Source organism: Rhineura floridana, chromosome 7, assembly GCF_030035675.1.
Source record: "Rhineura floridana isolate rRhiFlo1 chromosome 7, rRhiFlo1.hap2, whole genome shotgun sequence".
Classification (NCBI taxonomy): Eukaryota; Metazoa; Chordata; class Lepidosauria; order Squamata; family Rhineuridae; genus Rhineura; species Rhineura floridana.
Window position 1 is genome coordinate 49,408,920 of NC_084486.1, and position 25,251 is coordinate 49,434,170.

The 25,251-nt window shown below is 40.6% G+C and overlaps 1 protein-coding gene across 6 annotated transcripts in view; it reads left to right on the plus strand.

Annotated features, from left to right (window-relative positions):
- Positions 1 to 25,251, plus strand: part of CPEB3 (cytoplasmic polyadenylation element binding protein 3) — a 117,380-nt gene that overhangs the window by 37,843 nt on the left and 54,286 nt on the right. For all 6 annotated transcript variants that reach the window (XM_061635546.1, XM_061635550.1, XM_061635552.1 and 3 more), the window contains one exon: positions 9,290 to 9,346. In XM_061635546.1, the coding sequence (XP_061491530.1) occupies positions 9,290 to 9,346 (57 nt within the window). The remainder of the gene's footprint in view (positions 1 to 9,289; positions 9,347 to 25,251) is intronic.

The window sequence follows — 25,251 nt, forward strand, 5'->3', positions numbered from 1 at the left end:
CCAGGTTATTGCTATTGCTGCCACCAAAGCTCATGCCATGCTCACCTCACTTGCCCCACACCTGCCTGCCTTACTCACCCGTTCACCCCATGCCCACCTCACTCACCTGTCATCCTTGCTTTTCTCAAGCTCTCACATCAGTTGCCTCATACCCGCCCTGTCCCGATGCTGCGCCTGCCCCGTGCAATGCTGACATACACGCTGTGTAATAACTTACAAAGATATTATATGTCTAAATAGATAGATATTCTGCTTAAAGTCTCTTTGGGCTGTCTGCAGATGCATCCTAGTTTCCATTTCTTTCTAAAAAAAAGTCTTCAGACTTATGAATTAGTTCTTTCAGAGACACTAGTGGCAGAATGGCAAGAAAAATGGAGTGCAAGCTTGTGAATTGCTAGAAAGGTGGGATATAATTTAAATAAATAAGGCTGGCTGGGTACAGGTCTACCAGCTGGGGCTTTGGTATCTGAGATATTCTGGAGAATTGCCCTACTCAGTTAACTGTTATGTTATCGACCTGGAAGTCATATGAACCAGCTCTGAATCATAACATATGTTAATATATAGAAGTTTTCATTCTCATGAACACTCTTGATTTATCTCCAGCTGCTTGGTACAACCTAATGCAAGCACTGTATATGTCCTCATAATCCCAAAGGCATAAAGATGAGCAATTAAAGTCTTATCATAGGCTGACTGGCTATGACAATAATAATTTAGTACTTTTTAAGATTCATTGTGATAAATAAACACACTATACTCACAGCTTTTGAAGTGCAAAAGGGGGGGGGAGATCCTGTTTTTGCCTTGGCTCTATTACCTTTTTTCACTTTGAATAATAAGAGGATCTTGGGCCTACTTTCTCCTAGTGGAAAGGGAACTGGAACACTGTTGTATGCAAAGGAAGCGCTCTTAGCCAGTACTGACTACTAGTACTGAGCATCTTGTAAAAGAGAAAGTGATAACCCTGTTAAAAACCTATTGTCTATCTGATGAAGGAATAAGGGCCTTATTTCATTTGACTTGATTTTATTGCTGAAACCTAAGTTTGGGTGTCAAGCCTTGTTTCTTCAAATGCGCACCTTGAGAATAAAATAGAAGATGTAACTGTTCAGAAATGACATTTTAAAATATAGTATTTATATGAATTCAAGGGAGTGAGCATGTGCTGCAGAATCAGGTAGTTCTGGATCACTGTTGAGTCTTGTTGAGTACCACAAAGCATGGCTCTTAAGATAACATATGTAAAAAGTAGGGTTCCAAGGAACCCCTGCTGTTCTTCTGATATTTCTATTTAGCTACTCATTTTTTTTAGTTGTTCCAAGCTAATTGGCACAATCAAAATTGTCTCTCATTGTGCAACATATCTGGTGCATGTTGCAGTCAACTGGCAATGGAGTTATTTTTACGTTGTTCAGGGCATGGTAGGGTGAACAGTTTTCCATTTATTTCTTATCAGTCACTGAACAGCAATCTTGGCATGAGATGAAGTACTCCTGCAGGCCATTTACCTTGCTTCTAACTGTAGTGGTGCTGTTGCATTTACAAAGCACCAATGTCCAACTTTTGGACAGGTGAAATTTAAGTAGCCATGAATGCTAAAAAGCTAGCATTGCAACTGGTAAACCATGTGTCCATAGCAGGTTGCTGTATGGTTTGAGGTTCATTCATGGGAAACGAAGATGTGGGTAGCTGGAGCTTCAACCAGGGCTTAGTTTCAGAGTACACTTGGCCACCTCCTCCTCCTCCTTCTTTGAATTATATAATTATAATTATATAATTATTATAATAATGCTGCCCTTCACCATGAGGTCCCAGGGTGGGTTCTGGCAGTCTTAAAATTCAGTATTAAAACAAATTGCGTTCACAAGAATAAGGTGAGTTCTTAGGCATGGTGAGCTGAAGCTTGGAAATAGTAGAGACAGGACTGCTTCAGGAACTTTTGAGAAGCATACACCAGTGTGTACTCTTCATCCGTAGGAAATCATGTTTTTAAAATTATGGTTTAATGTCATGTGCAAACTGGCCTTCCATCTAGTCTACCTTTTTCCTTGCCTATCTTTCAGTTTTGCAGTGTTACTGCCCAAATTTAAAACTGGTGTACTAGATGAGGTAATGTAAAAGCTGAAGAAGGTATATAGATCCCTTCCACTTCAGCCTACATATAGACATCTGTATTATTATGGAAACCACAAATGTTTCAACCATAAATAATACCCACACATTTAGTCAATATTTTATTGCTCGTAGGCTTTCCAGTTTTTTGTGAGTAATAACTATATATCACTTTAATAGCAGTAATGAAAACCTACTGAGTGTACCAAGTTGCTATTAATCCTATTCATAGCTTCACGTCAGGTATAGGTAATATTCAGAAGTAGCAAGAGATTCTTGTTGCTAATTAGTGTCTTCAGAACTTAGTATCCCACTTATGAGGCATGAAGCAGAGACCTGTCCCTGTTCTCCAAGTCCCTTGCAATGCACTGAGAACTTGGGGAGAGTCTGTCTGCCTGTTTCTCTCTTGTGCTGAGTAGCTGGACAGAATGACATTAGAAAAAGCTTGATGATCATCACTGGCTGCATGATGTCGAAGAAGACCCCTGGTGCCACATTTGACTCTGCATTTGTGAAGTAAGGGGAAACTGAGTTTCATGTCCTTGCTGTGTGCTTTGTAATAATGTTTAATTACTCAGTCCATTGTGTACATTATAAATTGCCTTCTGCACAGAACTGGTGAAAAGTATTTCAGCCACCACTATTGTTCAATTGTAGATCATTTTTCTAATGAACGATAAATCCTTAAAATGTCTGTTATAAATTATTTTGGTGATTTTTTTTTTTGTTATGTAGCTGTATTGCTCAGCAATATTGACTCTGCTGGTGATTCTTATTATAGTTCTCTGCCTTACTGAGAACCAAGCAATTGAGGGACATTGTGGTACAGACACTGTTAAGTGAAAGAAATTTAGTCCCTATAGGAATGCACAATTTCTCTAACCCACAATTTCTCTAACCCACATCTAGTCAGCTGAGGTCTCGTGTTTGGAGTTACACAGCTGGTTGTTAACTCTTTTTGGTTCAATACCACTGGGACTGCCTGCTGAAAGGCAAAAACTAAAGAGGGCATTGTGTGCTTAAACAGAATGTTTACATAAAGTGTGTTCGGAGTCCCTCTGTTTAGAATTTTTCATTTTGAAGTATTATTGGTCAGCATATCAATTTCTGTTCCAAATGTTTTGTAGAGTTTTTGAAGGCTATATTGACTACAGAGGTTTTAGGATCATTGTGTTGATAAAACATCAAATATAGCATTTGCATAGTAGGTTTTATTAGAGCATGAGAATATTTATTAGTGTATTTTTGAAACTGATAACCAATGTGTTTGACTCATCAGTACTAATGTCTAAACTTAGCATGTTTTTTCTGAGTAGGTGAATAGCTGTTTGTAATTTCTCCTCCTTGTGAAGAATTTAAGGTCTTCCTATGAGATAGCAACTGTTTTCATACTATTGTATATTGGTATGAATTATGGCTTCTTCTTGTACTTTGAGGTGTTTGAAGCCTTCAAGTAAAGCACAGGTGGGATTTTATCACTCTTGCCATTCATTATTACTTAAGTTCTGTTAAGTTGAACATAATGAGAAACTTGATGTACATGAAATTGTTCACTCACATTGTAATGCCTCTGGAATAGAGAATTATGACTTAAAACGCCAATACCGTAGTTCTCCTCAGTCATGCTTATGCTGAGTAATATGTTCCTTGCTATCTGAATAACAAACTCTTCAGTCAAAGTAAAATTAGAATATCTGTTCTGGAGTAGAAAACATCAGCTAATACAGATACTACAATTAAAAAACAAAAAAACAAAATTTGTTCCCTAGTAGATCTTGAAGTAAACCTAGTGATCTGAGTACAGAGTGTAATAAAATTGGCAAAAATATGTTCCTGGTCCCCACTGTTATAAATGCCTGTTTAAAACTTAGCATTTGGTTCTGGCATTGTCAAACTGATCTCACTTTTCTACCTTTTCCCACCACTTCCTTTTTATTTATTTAATTTATATCCCGCCCTTCCTCCCGTTTGTCGTATTTGTTTTTTTAAACTTATAAGCCTGTGGGCAGGGCTTGTATCTCATTTTTCCATTGATGTGAGCCTCTTTGGAGGTTTGCATCGTGACGAATTTGTAGGGCAGTACAATATCTCAGATAGGAGGTCAGGTCTCCTGCTCCCCTGGTGCATTCACTAGAGCTGCCCAGTTTCCCTTCTTTTTAAAGTTTGATAGAAATATCTGTTGGCTATATAGGTACATTCTTAAACGACAAGGGTTTTTGCCTATTAGTGAATTTCCCTGCTTTTTAGTCCAGGAAGTAAGAAATGGGATCCTGTGCAAGTTTACTGAGAATGGATTGATCATTTGCATACTTATTGAGTTCAGTACGATTTACTCCCCTCCAATCATGCTTAGGATAAGTAATACTGACCATGGGGAGGGAAGCCTGGGCAAGGGAGGAGAGGAAGAAGGGAGGAGGAAGGGAGAGGAGAAGAGACGGAGGGGAAAGTCAGGTCTGATCATTCGCATGCTTATTGAGTTCAATGGGATTTAACTCCTGTGCAATCATGGCTAGGATAGGTAAAACTGACCATGGGGGAGGAGGAGTGGGAGGGGAGAGTAGAGGGAAGGAAGAACGGGGAGAGGTGAGCGGAAGAAGGGGATTGGAAAGGGAGGGGGAAGGAGCGGATTGGAAGGGGAGGGATGAAGGAAGGAGGAGGGAAGGGGCAAAAGGGAGGTGATGGGATGGAGGAGAAAGGGAGGACAGGTTTGATCATTTGCATGATTAACGAGTTCTGTGGGATTTACTCCCGTGCAATCATGCTTGCAAATGAAATGGACTGCCTTTAAGTCATATCCGACCTGTGGCGACCCTATGGATAGGTTTTTCATGGTAAGCAGTATTCAGAGGTGGTTTACCATTGCCTTCCTCTGAGGCTGAGAAGCAGTGACTGGCCCAAGGTCACCCAGCGAGCTTCATGGCTGTGTGGGGATTTGAACCCTGGTCTCCCAGGTTGTAGTCCTAGGATAGGTGAAACTGATCATGAGGGGGGAGGGGGGGAGGAAGGGGATGGAGTGGGAAGGGAGGGGTTAAGGAAGGGAGAGGGAAGAGGCAAGAGGGAGGGGAGGGCAGATTTTATCATTTGCGTGCTTTTTTAGTTCAGTGGGATTTACTCCTGTGCAGTCATGCTTAGGATAGTTGAAACTGACCTGGGGGAGGGGAAGAGGGGAAGAGAAGGGCAGGAAGGGGAGGGGAGGAGATTGGGTGGGCAGAGGAGAAGCACCTTTCCTTTCTGAAAGGAAAACACTGTGAACAGTACCATTGCTTTTCAGCTTTCCCCCCACCTTTTTATTCTACAGCAAGCACATGTAGCCTCCCATCCAAATTTAAACCAAGCTGTTCCCGGCCACATTCATACCAGGCCTTTATTTCACTTTAGACAGTCATGGTTTCTCCCAAAGAATCCTGGGAAGTGTAGTTAGTGAAGGGTGCTGAGAGTTGCTAGGAGATGCCCTGTTCACCTCACAGACCTTCAATCAGAGTGGCTGACTGTTAAACCACTCTGGCCACTAGACCTCTGTCAGGGGAATAGAAGTCTCCTCTCAGCCCCCTTCACAAACTACACTTCCCAGGATTCTTTGGGGGAAGCCATGGCTGGCTCAAGTGAAATCAAAGTCTTTTGTGGGTGTGGCCCCTGATTAGGCAAGCCCAGCAGCTGTGTCTGGCTTTTAGAGCATTGACAGTTGGTTCTTACTGAGCATGCCCAACATTATCTTTGAGTTCAAGCCAAAATTTCTTTTATAATTAAATATAAAATATATAATTATATATCAGCCAGGTATTTTTTAAACTTTTAAACTGCAGAAGATGAAGGTCAGAGTAGGGGGCAAGGTCAGCAATAGGTTTACAGGTACTCTGTGAACAAGGCTGATTTTTATTGAATTTCAACAGATTATGAGAACTCTGACAAAAAAGTCCAAAAGGGGTCTGGGTTTTTTCTCTTTTTTTAAACGTTGAACTCTCAATTCTCTCTGTTTTGTGCATCACCATGAAAATTTAGAGGGTTGTTAAGCAATTGTTTCTGAGTTCAGGACTATAAGTTTTGTAAGGTTTTGTTTTGAAATGAGCTTATGAGAAAGATCAGAATGGCATGTGGGGGGTATTTTCAGTTTAACATTGCGGAATGCGAAATATCCATGCTGACTATTGTATACAGCCACTCTTGTGGCTGTATAATACTTAAAGTTATTTTGTTCTTAATCACTTTGAACTTGAAATTGAGCATGGCAACCTGAAAGTGCAGTTGTGTTTGTATTAGTTTCAGTCAGACACTTCTTAGTTCTTACTGTAGTCTTCTCCTTAAAAGCTGAGATTCTTGGGTACAGCTAAGATGAAATGCAGAACACCGACTGACTCTGTACATTCTTAAGATACTTGTGAACCTCTGGTGATTACTAATCCTATTGCTGAGTGACTTCCCAAACCAACATTTTATGGGCTCCAACTGAAAGAAGGGGCAGGATATAAATCAAATGAATAAATAAATAATGTCAAATGTTTGTTTTAATTTATTCACTGAGGAGCTTTAGACTGAAACTATCACGTGTTTCTTTCTGCTTAAGGTCTGTTAGTATTAAGAACGTGTAATGTGTGACTACTCATGCAATTTGACATTTTTGCTTTTCTGGGAAGGTAGTTGTCAAGAGCAACTTAAAAATAGAAGACCAAGGGCAGGTGACAAAATGTCACACAGGCAGCACCTGGCAGAGCAACTGAATTAACACCCCCCCCCGATGTCACTCACTTGATTCTATTTTTATATCTGATTGAATAGCACAATTCCAGCTTTAACAGAGGAAAGAAGATTAAATGTGCATTGGGAGTTGTAATTCATAACATGCTCACTTATTCACTCATGTCTAACCATAAAACAGTTTAAATGCTTGGGTAACCTTTTATTGCAATCATTATGCTGATAGCTATTTTGGCAAAAATTTGTGTACCATGTGGGATTCTTCTGCAGACATATCTAAAGGTTAGATAGCATTCATGTACTTTTTTTCCCGCTAATGTGCACACCTCCCTTTAGGGAATGAGTGGTCACCAGGCTCAGCGTCAGTGGGTGGGCAGATTAGGCACTGGCTGAGGGGCCTGTGCTGCTGGGGAGGGGCAGGTATAGCTCCTGCTCTGCACTAGCATCAGATTGCAGAGCACGTACCTCACGATCTGATGTAGACATGGATCACGGAGCAGCAGCCACCCTCCCAGGCAACAGCCCCCTGCCACCTTGGCTGTTGGCACCCATGCACACACAGCATGCTAATCCACTGACATGGCCGGGCCTATTTAAGCCCCAAAGGCCTCTGCAGTCTGGTTCCCAAGGGCCCACTGCAGTCTGGTTCCCAAGGGCCCACTGCAGTCTGGTGCTGGCCCTGGTGATTACCCAAGCAGTCCTGTATGTTGGCTACAGGGCTATCTCTGTTATGCCACAATAGGTCAAGATTTAACTTGCTTGCTAGTTTCAGAACTGGATATTCTGGGAATGAATGTGAAACAGTTCATTTGAGTATCAAATTCTAGCATAGGTGCCTCTTTTCTCCTTTCAACCTCAAAGGAGGTTTCTCTAGACTTTTTTTTTAACTTTCCTGCATTAACTCAAGTTTCTAAATAAGCTATCTAAGAGTGGAGTTTGCTGTAACAGCTGATGGTGGTGAAATTCAGCACTGTTTTCTTGCAAGCAGTTTTTCCTTCTGTTTCACTCATTACCTTATAAAGGAGCCAAGCTGTTGCAAAGTGTAAGATACTTTAAGTCTAAGGCTTTGTATTCGACTTTTCTGTTATCCAGAGTATGTATTCTATATGTATCGGTGGATGGAAAAGCTTGTTGTTTAATTTGGCTATAGTTTTTTAATCGCTAAGAGTGAACTAGCTAGAACTCCTGTTGATACTCTCAACTGCTATTTTAGAATTTTAAAAAATAAGTTATTAGTCTTATATAAGATATTCAAATAAGTATTAACATATATTCTACTAGGGCAGGCGTGTACTTTCCAGAATACTTGTAGCTAGTCACAGCAGTGTGACCATACCCAAACTCAGTTTCCCAAATATGTTAATCATGTTCTTATGATTGCCTCATTTTCTGGTTCTGGCATGCTAATGTTGTCACTGTAGGTGGTAATCCAAAGTTGCTTTTCAGGCTGAATTGATCAGGTCAGCCTTGCAAACAAGTTCATTAAAAGTTACTAGCTCTCAAAAGTGTATACTGTGTTCTGGTAGTAGGTGGTAGTTCTGCTAAGGTGAATGTATTGGTTGGTTTTGTAATAATAGCATTTATAAAGCACTTTAAAGTCTTCAGAGCATTTCACATATTTGATCTTGCTACAAGCGCCTTACAAGCTCTACATGTGGCTGTCCTTGAAGACAGTCCAGAAGCTGCATGTAGGTTGAGTGGAGTAGCACAGTGGGACCATAACTAGTTCTGAAAACACTGCAGTGACTGCCAGTGACTTATCAACCCAATTCAAGGTGTTAGAACAAGTGTACAAAGCCATAAATGTCTTGAGAGCCAAGTACCCAAAAGATCACCTCCCCCAATATCAACCATCATGAGCCTTACGATCCCGGGAGAGCCCTTGTCACAGTGTCACTGGTGCAATCACTGGGTACAGCCCAGCTGATGTTGACCTACACCAAGACCGTCTCAGTAGTCGTTCCCTGCTTGTCAAGTGCCTTCCCAGATGAGGTGCTTATGTCCCCCTCATTATTAACCTTTAGGTGCAATTTATAACATTTCTGTTCATCCATAGATTTGATGGCTAAAAGATACTGTTCCTGCTAACCATGAATTTATTTAGCTGTGGGGATATTTGATTGTTTTTAAATCTTTGTATTGTTTTGTTTGCTGACGTGGACTCCTTTGGGCAGAAGGGTGATATAAAAAATTAAAATATGGCTGCCATTTGTGCTAATAATCTAAAAAAAGTAAGTCTGAACAGAAATATTATGTTTTGTTGAACAATTTTTTCCATTCAGTTTTTATTATCCTTTTTTAGCATATATAACACAGAATTGCTATTAAATATTTTTATTGAGAGGTATAGAATAACCAAAACTTGATAGTAATAAAACTGGAAAAGTTTACTCTAGTTTTTATTTAGCTGCAAAATCTAGAATTGAAAAGTTGCCTCATGGACATAAAATATGATGCCAATATGTTCCATTTCATTTTTTAGGTCGTATGGGTATCAATTTTCATCATCCAGGAATAGATAACATTATGGCTCTCAACAGTAAGTTCACATTTATCTTAGAATGTATTTTATATAACTTGCCTATATCTACCATGTTTATAAATATTTGCTCCGATTTTGAGTACTGGGAGAAGAAATTTCTGTGCACATTTGCTGCTACTATTATGTGCAGCAAATCACATCTGTGGACAAAGAGGTGACCTATAATCTTACGGTGGTTTGGTTTGTAAAAATTATGAGGACCCATAAGAATCTATGCCTTGGATGTAGGCTTCCATGGCAGCTCTGGAAAGCACCAGATCTGTTCAGTTACTGGAGGCAGTTCTGATCTATGATTTGATTATGATTTGTGAGGGGGGCAGTTGTAAAAAACTGATGCAATTTTGAGAGGATTTGTTTTGCTGACCCTGGATGTCTCACCTCTCTCCCTCTGACTCCATTTTCCTCCATTTTTTAGATTATTCCCCTTTACCCTTTTTGTTTTCTCAGTTGCTCCTCTTTCTGTTCAGCTGCTCATCTGATCTTTGAAAAGCTCACAGAGCTAAAAGAGGAAAAGGGCATCATTCTGGCATCATCTCTTAATTTGTATGCAGCCATTCTACAAATTATATTCAATGTGTCGTACAACAACAATGAGCACAATACAAAATGCAGCTTCCTCCTTAGCTTCATGTACTTTTCAAATGGTGGGAAGATAACCAACCACTGTGGCTATCCCATGACAAATGGGGCAGTGAGTGGGAGACAGCCCAGAGGCTTCACAGGAGCCAGGCAAAATCCTCATAGGTGCCATTGTGCATTATGCTGGCAACTCCAGCTTTAGTGTTTCTCCCAAGACCAATAGCATGGGACTGTAGGGTATAAGATCACCTTGACACTGTGCCACCTCATTCACTTAATCCTGTACAATGCAATATCTCTCTTCATCAGTAGGGTAGTGGCAAATTTAGAAGTCCAGGGTCCCTTCATGAGTCACCAGGATCAGCCTCACAGGCCAAATTGACAGGTGACTGGGGGCACCCCCCTGTCAATCACATGACATTATCTAACCCACTTATCAAAAAAACCCTTCCAGGGGATTCTGAAGCCACAACATCCTGCTGGCAATCAGGTGCTTGGAAATTGCAGCACATGGCGTGTTGCTAGCCCTGTGCTCAGTGCTTCCCAAAGTACCAAACACAGAGCTAGCAAAGTGGTTGTTTCCCATCTCCATGGGGTGTGGGAACAAAGAAGCTGGTATTTTACAGGCATGGCTGCCTGCAAGAAAAGTACCTGTCACAACTGATCTTCAAAAAGCAGGTTTCTTCCCCCTGTGTTTTACATATCAGCTGAGAAAAGAACTTCTGTCTTGCACATGATGCCTGTAAAATACAAGGGGCATTGCTTGACAAGTGTTTGCTTCTCTTTGCACAATCTCACAGCAGCCATGGGGAGAGAGAGAACGAAGGCTTAGAAGAATGGGTGGAGAGTGTGGTGAGGTGGCATTTCCTCACAAAGAAGGGGACAAAGGAAGGCTGAGGAAGGCTGCCTGTAAAATAAAAGGGGAATTGTTTGTAAAGCAGTTCTTTTCCCCTTGATTGTGCTTTTTGCAGATTGTCTGTGAGAAAGTGGAGGGGTGGAGAGAGAGAGCCTCATAGAGGGTGGGGGAAGACAGAAACAGCAAAGGGCTAAGAAGAATGAGGCTGCCTGTATTTTACAAAGGAAAGAAACATGATTTTTGTAGATCAGCTGTGAGGAGTTCTGTCTCATGCAGTGATGTCTGTAACATACCTCCAGCCTTCTTAGCCCTTTGTCTCTCTTCCTCCACTTTCTCCCAGACAATCTGCAAAAAACACCAAGGGAGAAAAAAATGCTTGTATTTTACAAGCAGCCTTCTTTCTTTCAGCCTTCTTTCTTTCAGCCTTCCTTCCTCCCGCTTCTCTGTGAGAAAATGCTGCTTTGCCTCACTCTTAGCCCCATCTCCCCCGTGTGTCTGTCTTACCTACCCTCTGCATTGGCTGCTATGGGTTGTGTGGGACTGTTTGAAAGCCCTTGGTTTTAGCAAGATTTTGATGCAAAACCCCTCTCAAATCGGACTCGGCTGTCCCTCCTCTTTTCAGTAAACTGTCCTCTCTTAACCCCTGTTGACTCTCTTCCTCCTCGTGTTTCTCTCCTCCCCACAACAATAGATGGTGGGAGCCAATTAGCATGCAAGTAGATTCATACTGTCTGCTGATTAGCTGTACTGACCTTGCTGGATTCTCTGACTGCTTTGCTTTGAAGCACAAGCATACACTAAGCTTTTGGGAATTGCTGTGGCTTGATTGGTTGTAGAGACAGACTCCAGGAGGGTGTTGGCAGGAGGTTGGCTGCAAAAAAAGTAATGGGACTGCATACTGGAGTATCCCCTCAGGAAAACATACCTGCTCTTCGTGTAATGAAATATTTTTGGTTTAATCATGCCTAATCATTATGCGCTCCTCAGGTCTTTAACTCTAATCCCACATGTTGGGGTTGACAAGAACAGTAGCTTTACAATAGTTTATTGGTTAGTGTAAGGCATTTTGCATATGCTCAACGGCTCACATTCCTTCACACAAGTATATTGCAGCATGATAATTTGCAGTACTAATTAAAAACATGGCTGGGATTGGGCACCTACTTAATTCCTTCTGGCCTTCCTCTTCACTTGCTTAACCAAGGAGTAGCTGATGTAGTCCTACAACATCAGGAGGAATCATAACTTCTGTAGGGCCATAGCCAGAATGGCCAGTTGCCTGGGTTGATGGGAGTTGGAGTCCAACAACATCTAAAGAGCACCACATTGGCTACCCTGGGTTTAACATAGTCCTGAGATAATTCCCCACCACAAACAGAGAGAAAAGCCCCGAATAGTATTCGGTAGATGTTTTGTAGATGTTCTTTCTGCTGCTCTCCATATGAGAATGAGCTCAGTCAATAAAGGGCTACTTAAGAGAGCCACCACCACCCTGGTGAAATTACAGGCCACATACTACATGTTCTATCATTTTAGACACATCCTTTGTGAGACTGAATATTCAAAAGGAATCTGTTATGAACTGTATGTTGTTAAACCTATTTCAGAAGCCAATGTTGCAGGGAGTGGGGCCTTGGCATACTGACCTCATGGTTTGAGAATGGAGGTCCTGTAAATATACAAAGTCCCTATTGCAGGATATATTTAAGTAACATGGATGTGTTCTGTAGCTACATACTGACCTAGTTCACATGTAATACTAAGTTAAAGCAAGACTTAGTGCAAATGGGAAAATGTGCTGACTTGTGGAGAGATCACAGCCACTTTGCTCCTCCGGTCCTGCTGCTGCGCTGCTGCGAGTTAAGCCATTAGCAATTCCAGGCTCATTATCACCCCAAGGCAAAGGACAAGTGGTAAACCTTGGCTACAGTTTGTGGGGAGCAAGATAAATGTTGAAAAGGTTGGCTTTTAATATAGCTGACTTTTCCTGTGTGGCTGGAAGTTAGACTCTGGAGAAAAAAAATAAACATAAGACATGTTATTCACAGTAGTCAGCTGATTTTCCTTAGGAAGTTCATTAAAACCACAGAATTAGATTTAGACTTGGAATTAATTGTGTTCTTTTACCATGCAATGACTTGATAGCTAGATTGTTGCATATATTCTGCTCCTGTTGTAATAGACAAAAAGAGGAATGGGGTGAAAGAAAGATATTTTTGTTGATATTTAATTGGCAGAGATTGATTTCTAATTAGCATTTTAACTATCCAAGCATTTTCGTCTTTCCTTTCCCTGTTCCATGGCAACTTTTTACTAAAATGTGATATTATTTTCTTTGTCTTTAGTCCTCTGTATCAGTTCAAAGAAACATCATTTATTTTAGGTCCCATATTTCTAGTTCTTTATTCTGTAGATGTGATTTATGACACTACGTGACTGTTTGTCTTAATGTTTCACTTAATCCTGGCATGAATTATTGTAGCAGAAATAAGGCAACTATGCAGGAGGAATCTCTTTTCTTTGCAAAAATTCTCCCCTGCCAACCAGTACTAAACTACAAAAAATAATTTACACAATATGAAGTAGTTCACTTCTGTTGATACTTTGTACAATGTATTCAGCACTACACACACAACAGTTAAATCTTTTTGAAAAACAACGGCTTAGTTCAGACTTACTCCAAACCATGATTCAGTGCTACAGTTACGAGTCTTGTACTCATGTGTTGCACTTCAGTTAGCTACCTTCTGGCTTGGTCAAACCACAGTTTTCTATTGTATCTGAATCAGTGAATTAGTTTGTGCTGGTCATCCATCTAAGGCAGCCTTTCCCAACCAGTGTGCCTCCAGATGTTGTTGGACCACAACTCCCATCTTCCTGACCATTGGCAATGCTGACTGAGGCTGATGGGAGTTGTGGTCCAACAACATCTGGAGGCACACTGGTTGGGAAAGGCTGATCCAAGGATTGCAAATGAGTACAGAGCTTTCTCCAAATCATTATTTGGTGTTGCATGTAAACTTACTCCATGTGACTGTAACAATTGCATTACATAAACCAGTGAAGCATTTTATCTATTTAAACTTTTTACATAAAAGAAATATGAAACATTTTAGAGTGTTCTTATATAATAATACAGCAATGCAACATTTAAAAAAAATCTCAAGAGCTTTTCTTTCCACTTGAGTTGGTTTAAAAATGTTGAGTTCCGTTACTTAATTGTTGCATTGTTAGATAGATAGATAGATAAATTTATTACGGTTGTTGACCAAAAAGACATACAATATTACAACATACATATAACAAATTCTGACATCAAACACTTTCATAAAACTTTTAACTAGCACCATTCTTTTTTCCTTACTTTTAAAAGAGTCATTTAGGTTAAAATTATTGACTAAGTACCCCTTTTGTCTACACTGTCAGCTCTACACTGCATCAGCAGTGTCAGGGGGGGCTGGAAATTCCTGGGTCTTTGGCAGGGAAGGAAAGTCCTTAGCCAGCAGTCGGGTTGTAAATCTGCCAGGCCTATCCGAAGCGTACTTGCCGAGTCAGAAGTCCAGAAGCGAGGTCAGTGGAGGTCCGGGATCAATTGCCAAGGAGGTCAGTCAAAGAGATGCTGCAGGGAAACTAGGTCTACACAAAGCCATGCCTGACGTTGCAGCCAGCAACAAGCTGCAGCCAAGGTGTGCCTTATAAAGAGCAGGATGGACAGCAGGTGTGAGCCCTCAGCGTTTGGGCCTTAAGGAGACAGGCCTGCCTCTCTTCTGCCTGACCTTCTGCTGTCTACGTTCTGCAGGTGAGGGGGGAGTATCCTGTTCACTGTCTGTGTCTGGCTGCAGGGCCTCTGCTGTCCCTGGGGTGCTCTGCAGCTGAGGGGCAGAAGGAGCTGGATTCTCAGGAAGCTCCTCCGTGTCTCCTGCTGCTCCTGGGTCTGCTGCTGTTACTCCCGAGACATCCTCATCTGAGGAGTCCTCTGACGGGGCCATGACACTCACATTGTTTCCTGCGTCAAATGGCTAATTCGCAGAATTTCGCAACCTTTTCAGTTACGTCAGGGGAATGATCATCCAATAAAAACTCTTCATAAAATATATCCATTCTACCTGGTATTGGATCTATAATGGGGATAATTATCTGATGTCTAAAATCAGAGTAAAATGGACAATATAATAAGACATGTATAACTGTTTCAACCTCCTCATTATCACATGGGCATTTTCTGTCCTGATATGGGACTTTATTAAATTTGCCTACAAGCAAAGCCGATGGAAGGACATTAAATCTTGCTAAGGTAAAAGCTCTACGCCTTTTTGGATGAGTAAGGTTCGATAAATAAGCCATAGGCGCCGATGGTTTACTATTATATCTCGTCTTCTTCACTAGCATTAATTGTTGCTGGTGGTCAATGTCTCTGATTCTCTGAAGGATACTCTGTTTAGCCTTTTCATAGCCCATATCTAATATTATTGATGGTGAGAATCCTATAAATGAGATTTTGTCTAGGATTAATTTTTTCCATGCTGACTCAAAATTATCCTTTAAAATGTGGGGTGCTAATCCAACCGGGTTGAATATTAGTTTTAACCAGTAAGTAATTCTTATGCACCAGATCCGAGATTCAATAGTTGGTAATCCCGTTTCTAATCTTAGAATACAGTTTGGAACACAAGATGGGACAGCTAGAATTGATCTTAAAAAGGTGTTTTGTACCACCTCTAAGGCTAGAAAATTTGTACATGTGCTAATTTGAGTGCCATATATTAACTGCGGTACAACTTTCGCTACAAATAGTTTAACAGCTGCGGGTATGAGCTGTCCTCCTTTATTATAAAAAAAGGATAATATAGCTTTTGATGTTCTCTTTGCATTCATGATTAACATTTTCGTGTGTAATTGCCATGATTTATTTGACTGAAAAGTTATCCCCAAATATTTAAACACATGAACTTGTTCTATAGACTGCCCGTGAAGGCGCCAACAATGATTCAACCTTTTCTTTTTGGAGCTAAAAATCATAATTTTTGTTTTATCATTATTTATTATAAGTTGTTCCTTTGAACATACTGTCGCCAAGGTGGCCAGTAATTGCTTTAAGCCTATTGGAGTTCTTGAAAATAATACCAGGTCATCGGCATACATTAGAATAGATCTTGGGATTTCCTTTAATCTTGGTGGATGGGAGGAGACTGAGACTAAGGATGTAGCAACTTCGTTTATATAGATGTTAAACAGCATCGGTGCTAATATACACCCTTGTTTTACTCCCTTAAAGGTTGGTATGGGTTTAGTCAAATGTCCTTTGTTATTACATCTAACCTGCAAATATGTATTTTCGTGGAGTCCTCGTATTAAAGCTAGCAAACGAACATCAGTATTGGAATTATACAATTTTTCCCAAAGTTTACTTCTAGATATTGAGTCAAAAGCATTTTTTAGATCTATAAATGCCGAATACAGGGAACCTCCAGATTTTGCTGTATATTTTTCACTCAGATGATGTAATACCAAGGCCTGATCATAAATCGAACGACCTAATGTTGTTGTTGTTGTTATGTGCCTTCAAGTCGACTACGACTTATGGCGACCCTATGAATCAGCGACCTCCAACAACATCTGTCGTGAACCACCCTGTTCAGATCTAGTAAGTTCAGGTCTGTGGCTTCCTTTATGGAATCTATCCATCTCTTGTTTGGTCGTCTTCTTTTTCTACTCGCTTCTGTTTTTCCCAGCATTATTGACTTTTCTAGTGAATCATGTCTTCTCATGATGTGTCCAAAGTATGATAACCTCAGTTTCATCATTTTAGCTTCTAATGATAGTTGTGGTTTAATTTGTTCTAACACCCAATTATTTGTTTTTTTTGTTGTCCATGGTATCTACAAAGCTCTCCTCCAATACCACATTTCAAATGAGTTGATTTTCCTCTTATCCAACTTTTTTCACTGTCCAACTTTCACATCCATTCATACAGATTGGGAATACCATGCTCTGAATGATACTGACTTTAGTGTTCAGTGATACATCTTTGGATTTGAGGACCTTTTCTAGTTCTCTCACAGCTGCCCTAACCAGTCCTAGCCTTCTTCTGATTTCTTGACTATTGTCTCCCTTTTGGTTAATGACTGTGCCAAGGTATTGATAATCCTTGAGAAGTTCAATGTCCTCATTGTCAACTTTAAAGTTACATAAATCTTCTGTTGTCATTACTTTAGTCTTTTTGACGTTCAGCTGTAGTCCTGCTTTTGTGCTTTCCTCTTTAACTTTCATTAGCATTCGTTTCAAGTCATTACTGGTTTCTGCTGGTAGTATGGTATCGTCTGCATATCTTAAATTATTGATATTTCTTCCTCCAATTTTCATACCTCCTTCATCTTGGTCCAATCCCGCTTTCCAGATGATTTGTTCTGCGTATAGATTAAATAAATAGGGTGATAAAATACACCCCTGTCTCACACCCTTTCCGGTGGGGAACCAATCACTTTCTCCATATTCTGTCCTTGCAGTAGCCTCTTGTCCAGAGTATAGGTTGCACATCAGGACAATCAGACACTGTGGCACCCCCATTTCCTTTAAAGTATTCCATAGTTTTTCATGATCTATACAGTCAAAGGCTTTACTGTAATCTATAAAGGACAGGGTGATTTTCTTCTGAAATTCCTTGCTCCGTTCCATTATCCAACGTATGTTTGCAATATGATCTCTGGTGCCTCTTCCCTTTCTAAATCCAGCTTGGACTTCTGGCATTTCTCACTCCATATATGGTAAGAGCCTTTGTTGTAGAATCTTGAGCATTACTTTACTTGCGTGGGATATTAAGGCATGACTTCAGGCCTGGCCATGGCACTGAAACCTCCTTGGTCACCCCAGCTGATTACATCTGCCAGGAGAGAGATAGGGGAAACACAACCCTGCTTGTTCTTCTCCATCGCTCAGCGGTTTTCGATACTGTTGATCACAGTATCATGTGGGAGCATATCAGGGATGTGGGTTTGGAGACACTGTGCCTCATACTGCCAGAGTTACTTCCAAAAAAATAGTTATGGAAGGCTACTTTTTGGCACCATGGAAACTGACCTATGGTGTTCCTCAGGGTTCCATCTTGCCCCCCATGCTATTTAACATCTATATGAAGCCACCGAGAGCTATCATCAGGAGACTGGAGTGAGGTGCCATCAACATGCAGATGACACCCAGCTCTACCTCTCTATTCCATCTGAATCAACAGAGGGGTTGAGGGGTTGAACTGTTACTTCAAGGCAGTGATGGTCTGGATGTGGCTCAATCAACTGAGGTTGAATCCTGAAATGATAGAGGTGTTGTGAGTTCTGTTTTCTCATGTCCAGGTGGTGAGGAGACAGCAGATCCACATCTTGGGGGCACTCTTGGATCCAGTGTTGTCCCTGGAGGCTCAGGTGGCCTCAGTGGCTAGGAATGCCTTTTTCCAGCTCTGGCTAATTCACCAGCTTTGGCCCCTTTTGGACAGAGATTATTTGCCCACAGTAATTCATTTCCTGATAACTTCCAGACTGGATTAGTGCAATGTGCTCCACGTGGGGCTGCCCTTGAAGATGACTTGGAAATTTTAACTGGTCCAAAATACAGTGGCCAGATTAGTGACTGAGATTCCCTTTAGAACTCGTATAACTCCTGTTTTAAAACAGTGTCATTGGTTGCCAGTTCTTTTCTGGGCCCAATTCAAAGTTCTCACATCAGTGTTTAAAGCCCTAAATGATTTCGTTCTCAAATATCTGAAAGACTGCCTCCATTCTCTATCCTCAGAAGAAGTTCAGCCACCCTCAAGCTTGGGGAGGGGTGGCTCAGGAGAGGGCATTCTCTGTAGTCACCACTAAGATTTGAAACTCCCTCTTCACAGAGGTGAGTCTGGCAACTTTACTGTACAGTTTTTGGCAAATTCTGACAATGCACCTCTTTACCCTGGTTTTTAATGCCCAAGATATATATATTTTTTGGTGATTATGTGATTTTAGGTTGTTTTAAATTGTTTCATTAATGATGTATTTTTAAATTGTTGTCATCCGCTGTGGGACCTTTGGGTCTTTTACATAATAATTTAATGCCACGATTAAGTATTTGTATGGGAAGGTTTGCTAAAAACATGAACGTTCTTGCCCAAGCCCTTCTTTCAAATTGGTGGTGTAGGAAGATGCTACCTATGATTGTATTATTGTAGCATTTAAAAAAATCTAGTCTTCTGCTCTTGTCATTCTAGTACAGTCTGCACCCAAAAGTATTTTACATCTTTTCTTAGCACATACGTGACTGCTTTCAATGGAATAACTCATTTATAGTAAATATATTTTTGAGAAATATAGAATGTACACTGAAAACTAGTAAATACAAGTCCATCTGGGATGTGATGGAAAGCAAATGTGTCAGAAGGAAAATAATGGCATTCCTGCTTTGCGTGCGGGGGGGTCTTTGCCGCCACCCCCGCACTACTGAGAAGGGTCGGGAATGTTCCCAAAGGTCCTAATTGGGGTCAGGTGAGGCTAGGCTGACAAATGGGGTGTAAGGATTAGCAGGTTTATAAGCCCGCTCCTCCTTTCGGATGCGCCTTTTTTGCCTTGCAGCACCCTCCCTCCCTCCCTCCCTTGTCAGTATGGGCTTTTGCTAGTCGCCAGTTGGGGCTGAATAGGAATTTGGGGGGGGGATCCTGATTTCAGAATTCCTTTGGTTTTGCCTACTCCATACAGCTTGGTTTGATTCGATTGGCCTTCTGGTGGTGTGTGGTTGTCTTGCTTTGGCAGGCATGGAATTTGGGCAGGTGGGGTAGCAGGGGGAAAAATTTGAGGAGGCTGAGGCATTTTGGTAAAGGGGCACTACCTAGTGAACCATCAGTGCTGAATGTCTGGTGGGGATCTGGGGAGTGTCCTTGTGGGACCAGCTTGCCAGAATAAGGTTCTATTTTATTGTTTAGATTTTAATGTCCTGATGTTTTTGTATGTTCTGTTTTGTACGTTGCCCAGAGTGGCTGGACAACCAGCCAGATGGGCGACTAATAAATCTAATAAATAAATAAATCATGGTGAATGCCTGTACGGTGGGGCCAGGATGCGGAGGTTGGAACCACACACTTGGCTCCACTAGCAAGGAGGTAATAGTTTTCCCACTTCCTTGACTGGTGAGTTACAGTCCACGGTTACTGACATGCCCTCAGAACTGGAGGGAGTATTCCCTGCCAGTTAGGTTGAGCCTCACCTGCCCGAAGTAGTTGTAATTTGGTTAATTGGCTGAGATTGGTTAAGGTTTAATATTTGTTATATGTTAATAAATATAACATTATTCCATTTCTGTGTCATGAGTCTTCTTTGGTGTGGTGGCAAAGAGGAATAATTGAAACTGACTGTTCCAGGTCATGTTGTGCTCATTGCTGCTGCTGAATCTATCGCGTCAACTGCTTTTACGAAAAGTTTGATGGTGGTTTTCTGTTTCATCATTGTTTTATTTTTTGTGATTTGTTATAATTTTATTGTATTTGTTGTATTTAAGCAGCATTTGTAAACTATCATGGGATTCTGTTTGGATGAAGGGCATTCTAAAAGTCCAATAAAAAAATTATTTCAGAATTTAGAAACAACTCTACATTCAGAGAATACCTAAATGGTGTACAGAAGTAGAATATAAAAATTAACAGATAATAACACAGTATTAAAACATAAAACCAAAAAAAAAATATTGGCAACTATATTAAATATTTTGGGCAGAGAAGGAGAACCAAGTGGGAAATCACACTTGATTTAATTTAGTTAAAATATTTATATATAGCTTTTCCAAAATAACTCAGTAGTTTACAAAAACAAGAATACAATAGATCAAATACAGTAACAAAAATAAACCATAAAAGTAACAAATTGCAAATAATAGAATTTCCACAAAAGGCTCAGATTAGCCAAATACCAAGATGAAAAACAAACATATTTTTACCAGTATATTTTATTCTATTTTGTATGCATCATCTATATTATATAAACATTACCACTCATAATATAGAAGAGGTTATGCCTGATTTAACAAAAAGCTTAACAAATGGAAAGTGAAATGAGAATAAGCTGAGAGTTATTCCTATATTAATTACTCTAATATTACATTTATAATAATCTTCCTATGAAATATCTTGATACAGTAGTCAATCTGGGTTTTTTTCTTACACATAATTAAAACATTGTGAACCTACTTGCATCTGGCAATAACCCATAATTTTGCTATATCCAATAAAGTTAATCCATTTTATCATAAAGTTGTTTTGTCTTTATTAGATTCAGGGAACAAAAACGAAGTGTGTTAGCTTAGCCATTAGAGCAAACTTACATAGTTTGGCAACCTGTTCCTTCATATTACAATTGGCAACCTCTATAAAGTATTCTAGCTGCTGCCAGCATATAAGAAACCAGTTTTTTTAATGTTCTTGCTGCACTGAAACTTCCACATAATTTAATAGAAATAACAGATCTAGTGGAATTTCGTATCTTAAAGTCCTTTTTAGTTTATTTTTCTCCAACATTTCTTTGCAATTTCACATTCCCACCACAAGTAGCAATCAAGTCACCCTCTCTTTCTAACATCTCCAACATGTGGCCAGGTAGTTTCTATTGATTGCGTGTATCTTTACTGGGGTAATACATCATCTGCTCACCATTTTCTTTTATTGCTATATTTAGAGACTAAAAAAGAAAGGTTTTATGGTATTTTTCAAAACCCTTAGTAAGGAAGTAGACTTCTGAATTTGGGGGCAGCAACCATAAAGTTCCTGTTTCCAACTGTTGCTGTTCTGACTTGTCATCAAGACTGGATGGGAGAAGGTCTAGCCTGCTACTAGAATTCAGTTTGTGTGGAGGGTCATATTAGGAGACACAGTCCTTAAAGTATGAGACCTTGAAGAGCTTTAAAAAATAAAAGCAGCACCTTGAATTGGGCTCAAAAGCAAATTGGTAACCATTATAACCAGCAGAGAACTGACTAAACATGTGACAACACCTTCCAGTACCTGATAGAACATTTGCCCCTGCTTTTTGCATCATTTGAAGCATCTGAGTCATCTTCAAAGGCAGCTCAATGCAGGGCAGTTTGTAGGAAATTAGCATAGATCATCAAATATTCCCTTTCCCTCCCTTGTCACACAGCTTTGCTACCTAAGATCTCTGTTCCTTATGAAAGTAGCAAAATCTTGTGGCACCTTAAAAATGGGCCGATATATTGTGTACTAGAACATGTCAGATGAGTGTATGACATACTTAAACATCTGACTGATAAAACAAGGAAGAGTGATCATGATGATTCTTCTGTGACCTCTGTGGCTAGAGGTGTCTTGCATCAGCTTCACTTGGTGTGACAACTACTTCCATTCATGAACTAGGATAGCTTGACCACAGTAGTCCACCCATTGGTAACTTCAAGATTGAATTACTGCAATACATTCTGTGTGGGATTTCCCTTGCACTTGGTTCAGAATGCTGCAGGGCAATTGCTGACAAGAGTGAGATCCAGCCAGCATATTACACCTCTGCTTAAAGATCTACACTAGCTGCTGCTTTGCTACCAAGCCAAGTTCAGGGTTTTACTATTGATATATAAAGCCCTTAATGGCTTGAGACCAGCTTACTTATTTATTTATTAAATTTATAACCGCCTTTCATCCCAGAAGGAATTCAGGGCGGCCTATATGACCACATCAATCTGTGGAACTTGTGATATGATGTATGTTCAGCATCTGTGAGAAGTTGTCAGTGTGGTGGTGCCTTCACTATAGTGTGTTAAATAGCTGTTGAAATTTTTTTTTTCAGCAAGCCTATCTGGATATATAGCTTCTTTTTAAGTTCTGTTGGTTTGAGCTGTATATTATTTTACTGTTTTGTGTACACCATTCAGAGATGTTTTGATTAAATTGTTTATAGCATTTCTTAAACAAATAAACTTTCTTGTGGCTATCGTGGATTTTTTGCAAAAATTTAGTTTGTTATTATATGCCTTCTGAATGGTAGTTGTTCATAGTGCATTAAGACCGGTCCTAGGAGGTGATGGTGGGAATCTGCTGCTCTGCCCCTTGGCATTTTGATTAATGGGATGGGAAAGGGTTCCAAATTGTCACACTTTAAAATATTTGGCATCTAGAGCATGAAGAAATAGAATAAATACAACAGTTTCAAAACAAGCTATAATTTTCTCCTTCACCCATCCTATCCTTTGCCAAGGGGAACAATAAACAGTGAAGCAACAGCAATACACATGAAAAGAAAAAGAATACAAAAACCACTTTAACTATACAACCATGAAATCAGATGACATTTTCTTAATAAACTTATTAAGACAGTATTAATTTTGAAACAGCTCAAGGAATATTTGCCAAATATGGTTCCCAGACAGTCTGACTTAAGATAAATAATTCTGTCTCACAGCCAAGTTGGTCAAATTTTGGGTCCAAATCTCTGAACCTGAACTAGCCTTCTAGCACAACAGGACTAGTAACGTAGCCTCAATTGCTGCACATAGAAGCCAACATTTCAGATATTTGTTTAGCCCAGATGTGTTATGTACCCAGTAAAAATACACATATAGGACATGGATTAAGTGGCATATTTAGGACTATGTGAAACTATGCCAATGCTGCATTCCAAAAAGTTGAGATTGTGAAGCGCGTCTGTACCTCCCAAACTGCAACACCACCCTGTTTTTCAGTTGCTACATGAAACCTCAGAGTGAAGTAATATGAAAATCTGGGCTTGAAATGTTATTAGTGTGCTGTGGATACTCAGCTCTATCTCACCAGTTTCTAGGAAGGCAGTGGGGCTTCTTGAGACTGCTTATCTGGAGTATAATACTCAGATCTTCAGTAGTTGATAGTCCGATCCTTCCAGGCACTCCAGTCTATATCTGCTATCCTGCTCTGGCCTCCCCATGATGATTTGAGATCTGACAGGTGAATTCAAAGAGTTCAGTTGTGGTACCAACATTATAAAATTCTCTTTTCAGGGACACCCTCATGTCCCCATTTTTTGTCACCTCAGAAAAACCTGAGCTTTGATGGGACTGGTGATCACTGAACTCCTTTGCTGCCTGATAAGGTTCACTTACTGCTGCTATATTTTATTTATTTATTTATTTATTTATTTATTAAATTTATATACCGCCCGACTAGCAATAGCTCTCTGGGCGGTGAACATAAAACAGCATAAAAATACAATAAATAACAAAACAATACTAAAATACAAGCAACAATCCAACACAATAAACATTTTTAAAATTAAATCAGTGTAACTTAAAATGCTTCAGAGAATAGGAAGGTTTTGACCTGGCGCCGGAAGGAGAGCAGAGTCGGCGCCAGGCGTACTTCCTCAGGGAGACTGTTCCATAGTTCGGGGGCCACCACTGAGAAGGCCCTAGATCTTGTCATCACCCTCCGGGCCTCCCTGTGAGTTGGAACCCGGAGGAGGGCCTTCGTAGCAGAACGTAGTGCACGGGCCGGTTCATATCGGAAGAGGCGTTCCGCAAGGTATCGTGGTCCCGCACCGTATAAGGCTTTATAGGTTAATACCAACACTTTGAATCTAGCCCGGAAACATATTGGCAACCAGTGCAAGCTGGCCAGAACAGGTGTTATATGCTCGGACCGCTTGGTCCTTGTCAGCAATCTGGCCGCCGCATTTTGCACTAGTTGTAGCTTCCGAACTGTCTTCAAAGGTAGCCCTACGTAAAGCGCATTACAGTAATCCAAACGTGAGGTTACCAGAGCATGTACCACTGATGTAAGGTCCTCTTTACTCAAATAGGGACGTAGCTGGGCTACCAACCGAAGTTGGTAAAACGCATTCCTAACCACCGAGGCTACTTGAGCCTCAAGTGAGAGGGAAGAGTCTAAAAAGACTCCCAGACTACGAACCCGGTCCTTTAGGGGGAGTGTAACCCCGTCCAGGACAGGGTATATATCCACCATCCGATCAGAGAACCCGTCCACCAACAGCATCTCAGTCTTGTCTGGATTGAGCTTCAGTTTGTTAACTCTCATCCAGTCCATTGTCGAGGCCAGGCAACGGTTCAGCAAATCGACAGCCTCACCTGAAAAAGATGAAAAGGAGAAGTAGAGCTGCGTGTCATCAGCATACTGATGACAACGCACTCCAAAACTCCTGATGACCTCTCCCAACGGCTTCATGTAGATATTAAAAAGCAGGGGGGACAAAACTGACCCCTGCGGGACCCCATATTGGAGAGCCCGCGGTGTCGAGCAATGTTCCCCAAGCACTACCTTCTGGAGACGACCCGCCAAGTAGGAGCGGAACCACTGCCAAGCAGTACCTCCAACTCCCAACTCCGCGAGCCTCTCCAGAAGGATACCATGGTCGATGGTATCAAAAGCCGCTGAGAGATCAAGGAGAATCAACAGAGTTACACTCCCTCTGTCTTTTTCCCGACATAGGTCATCGTACAGGGCGACCAAGGCTGTCTCAGT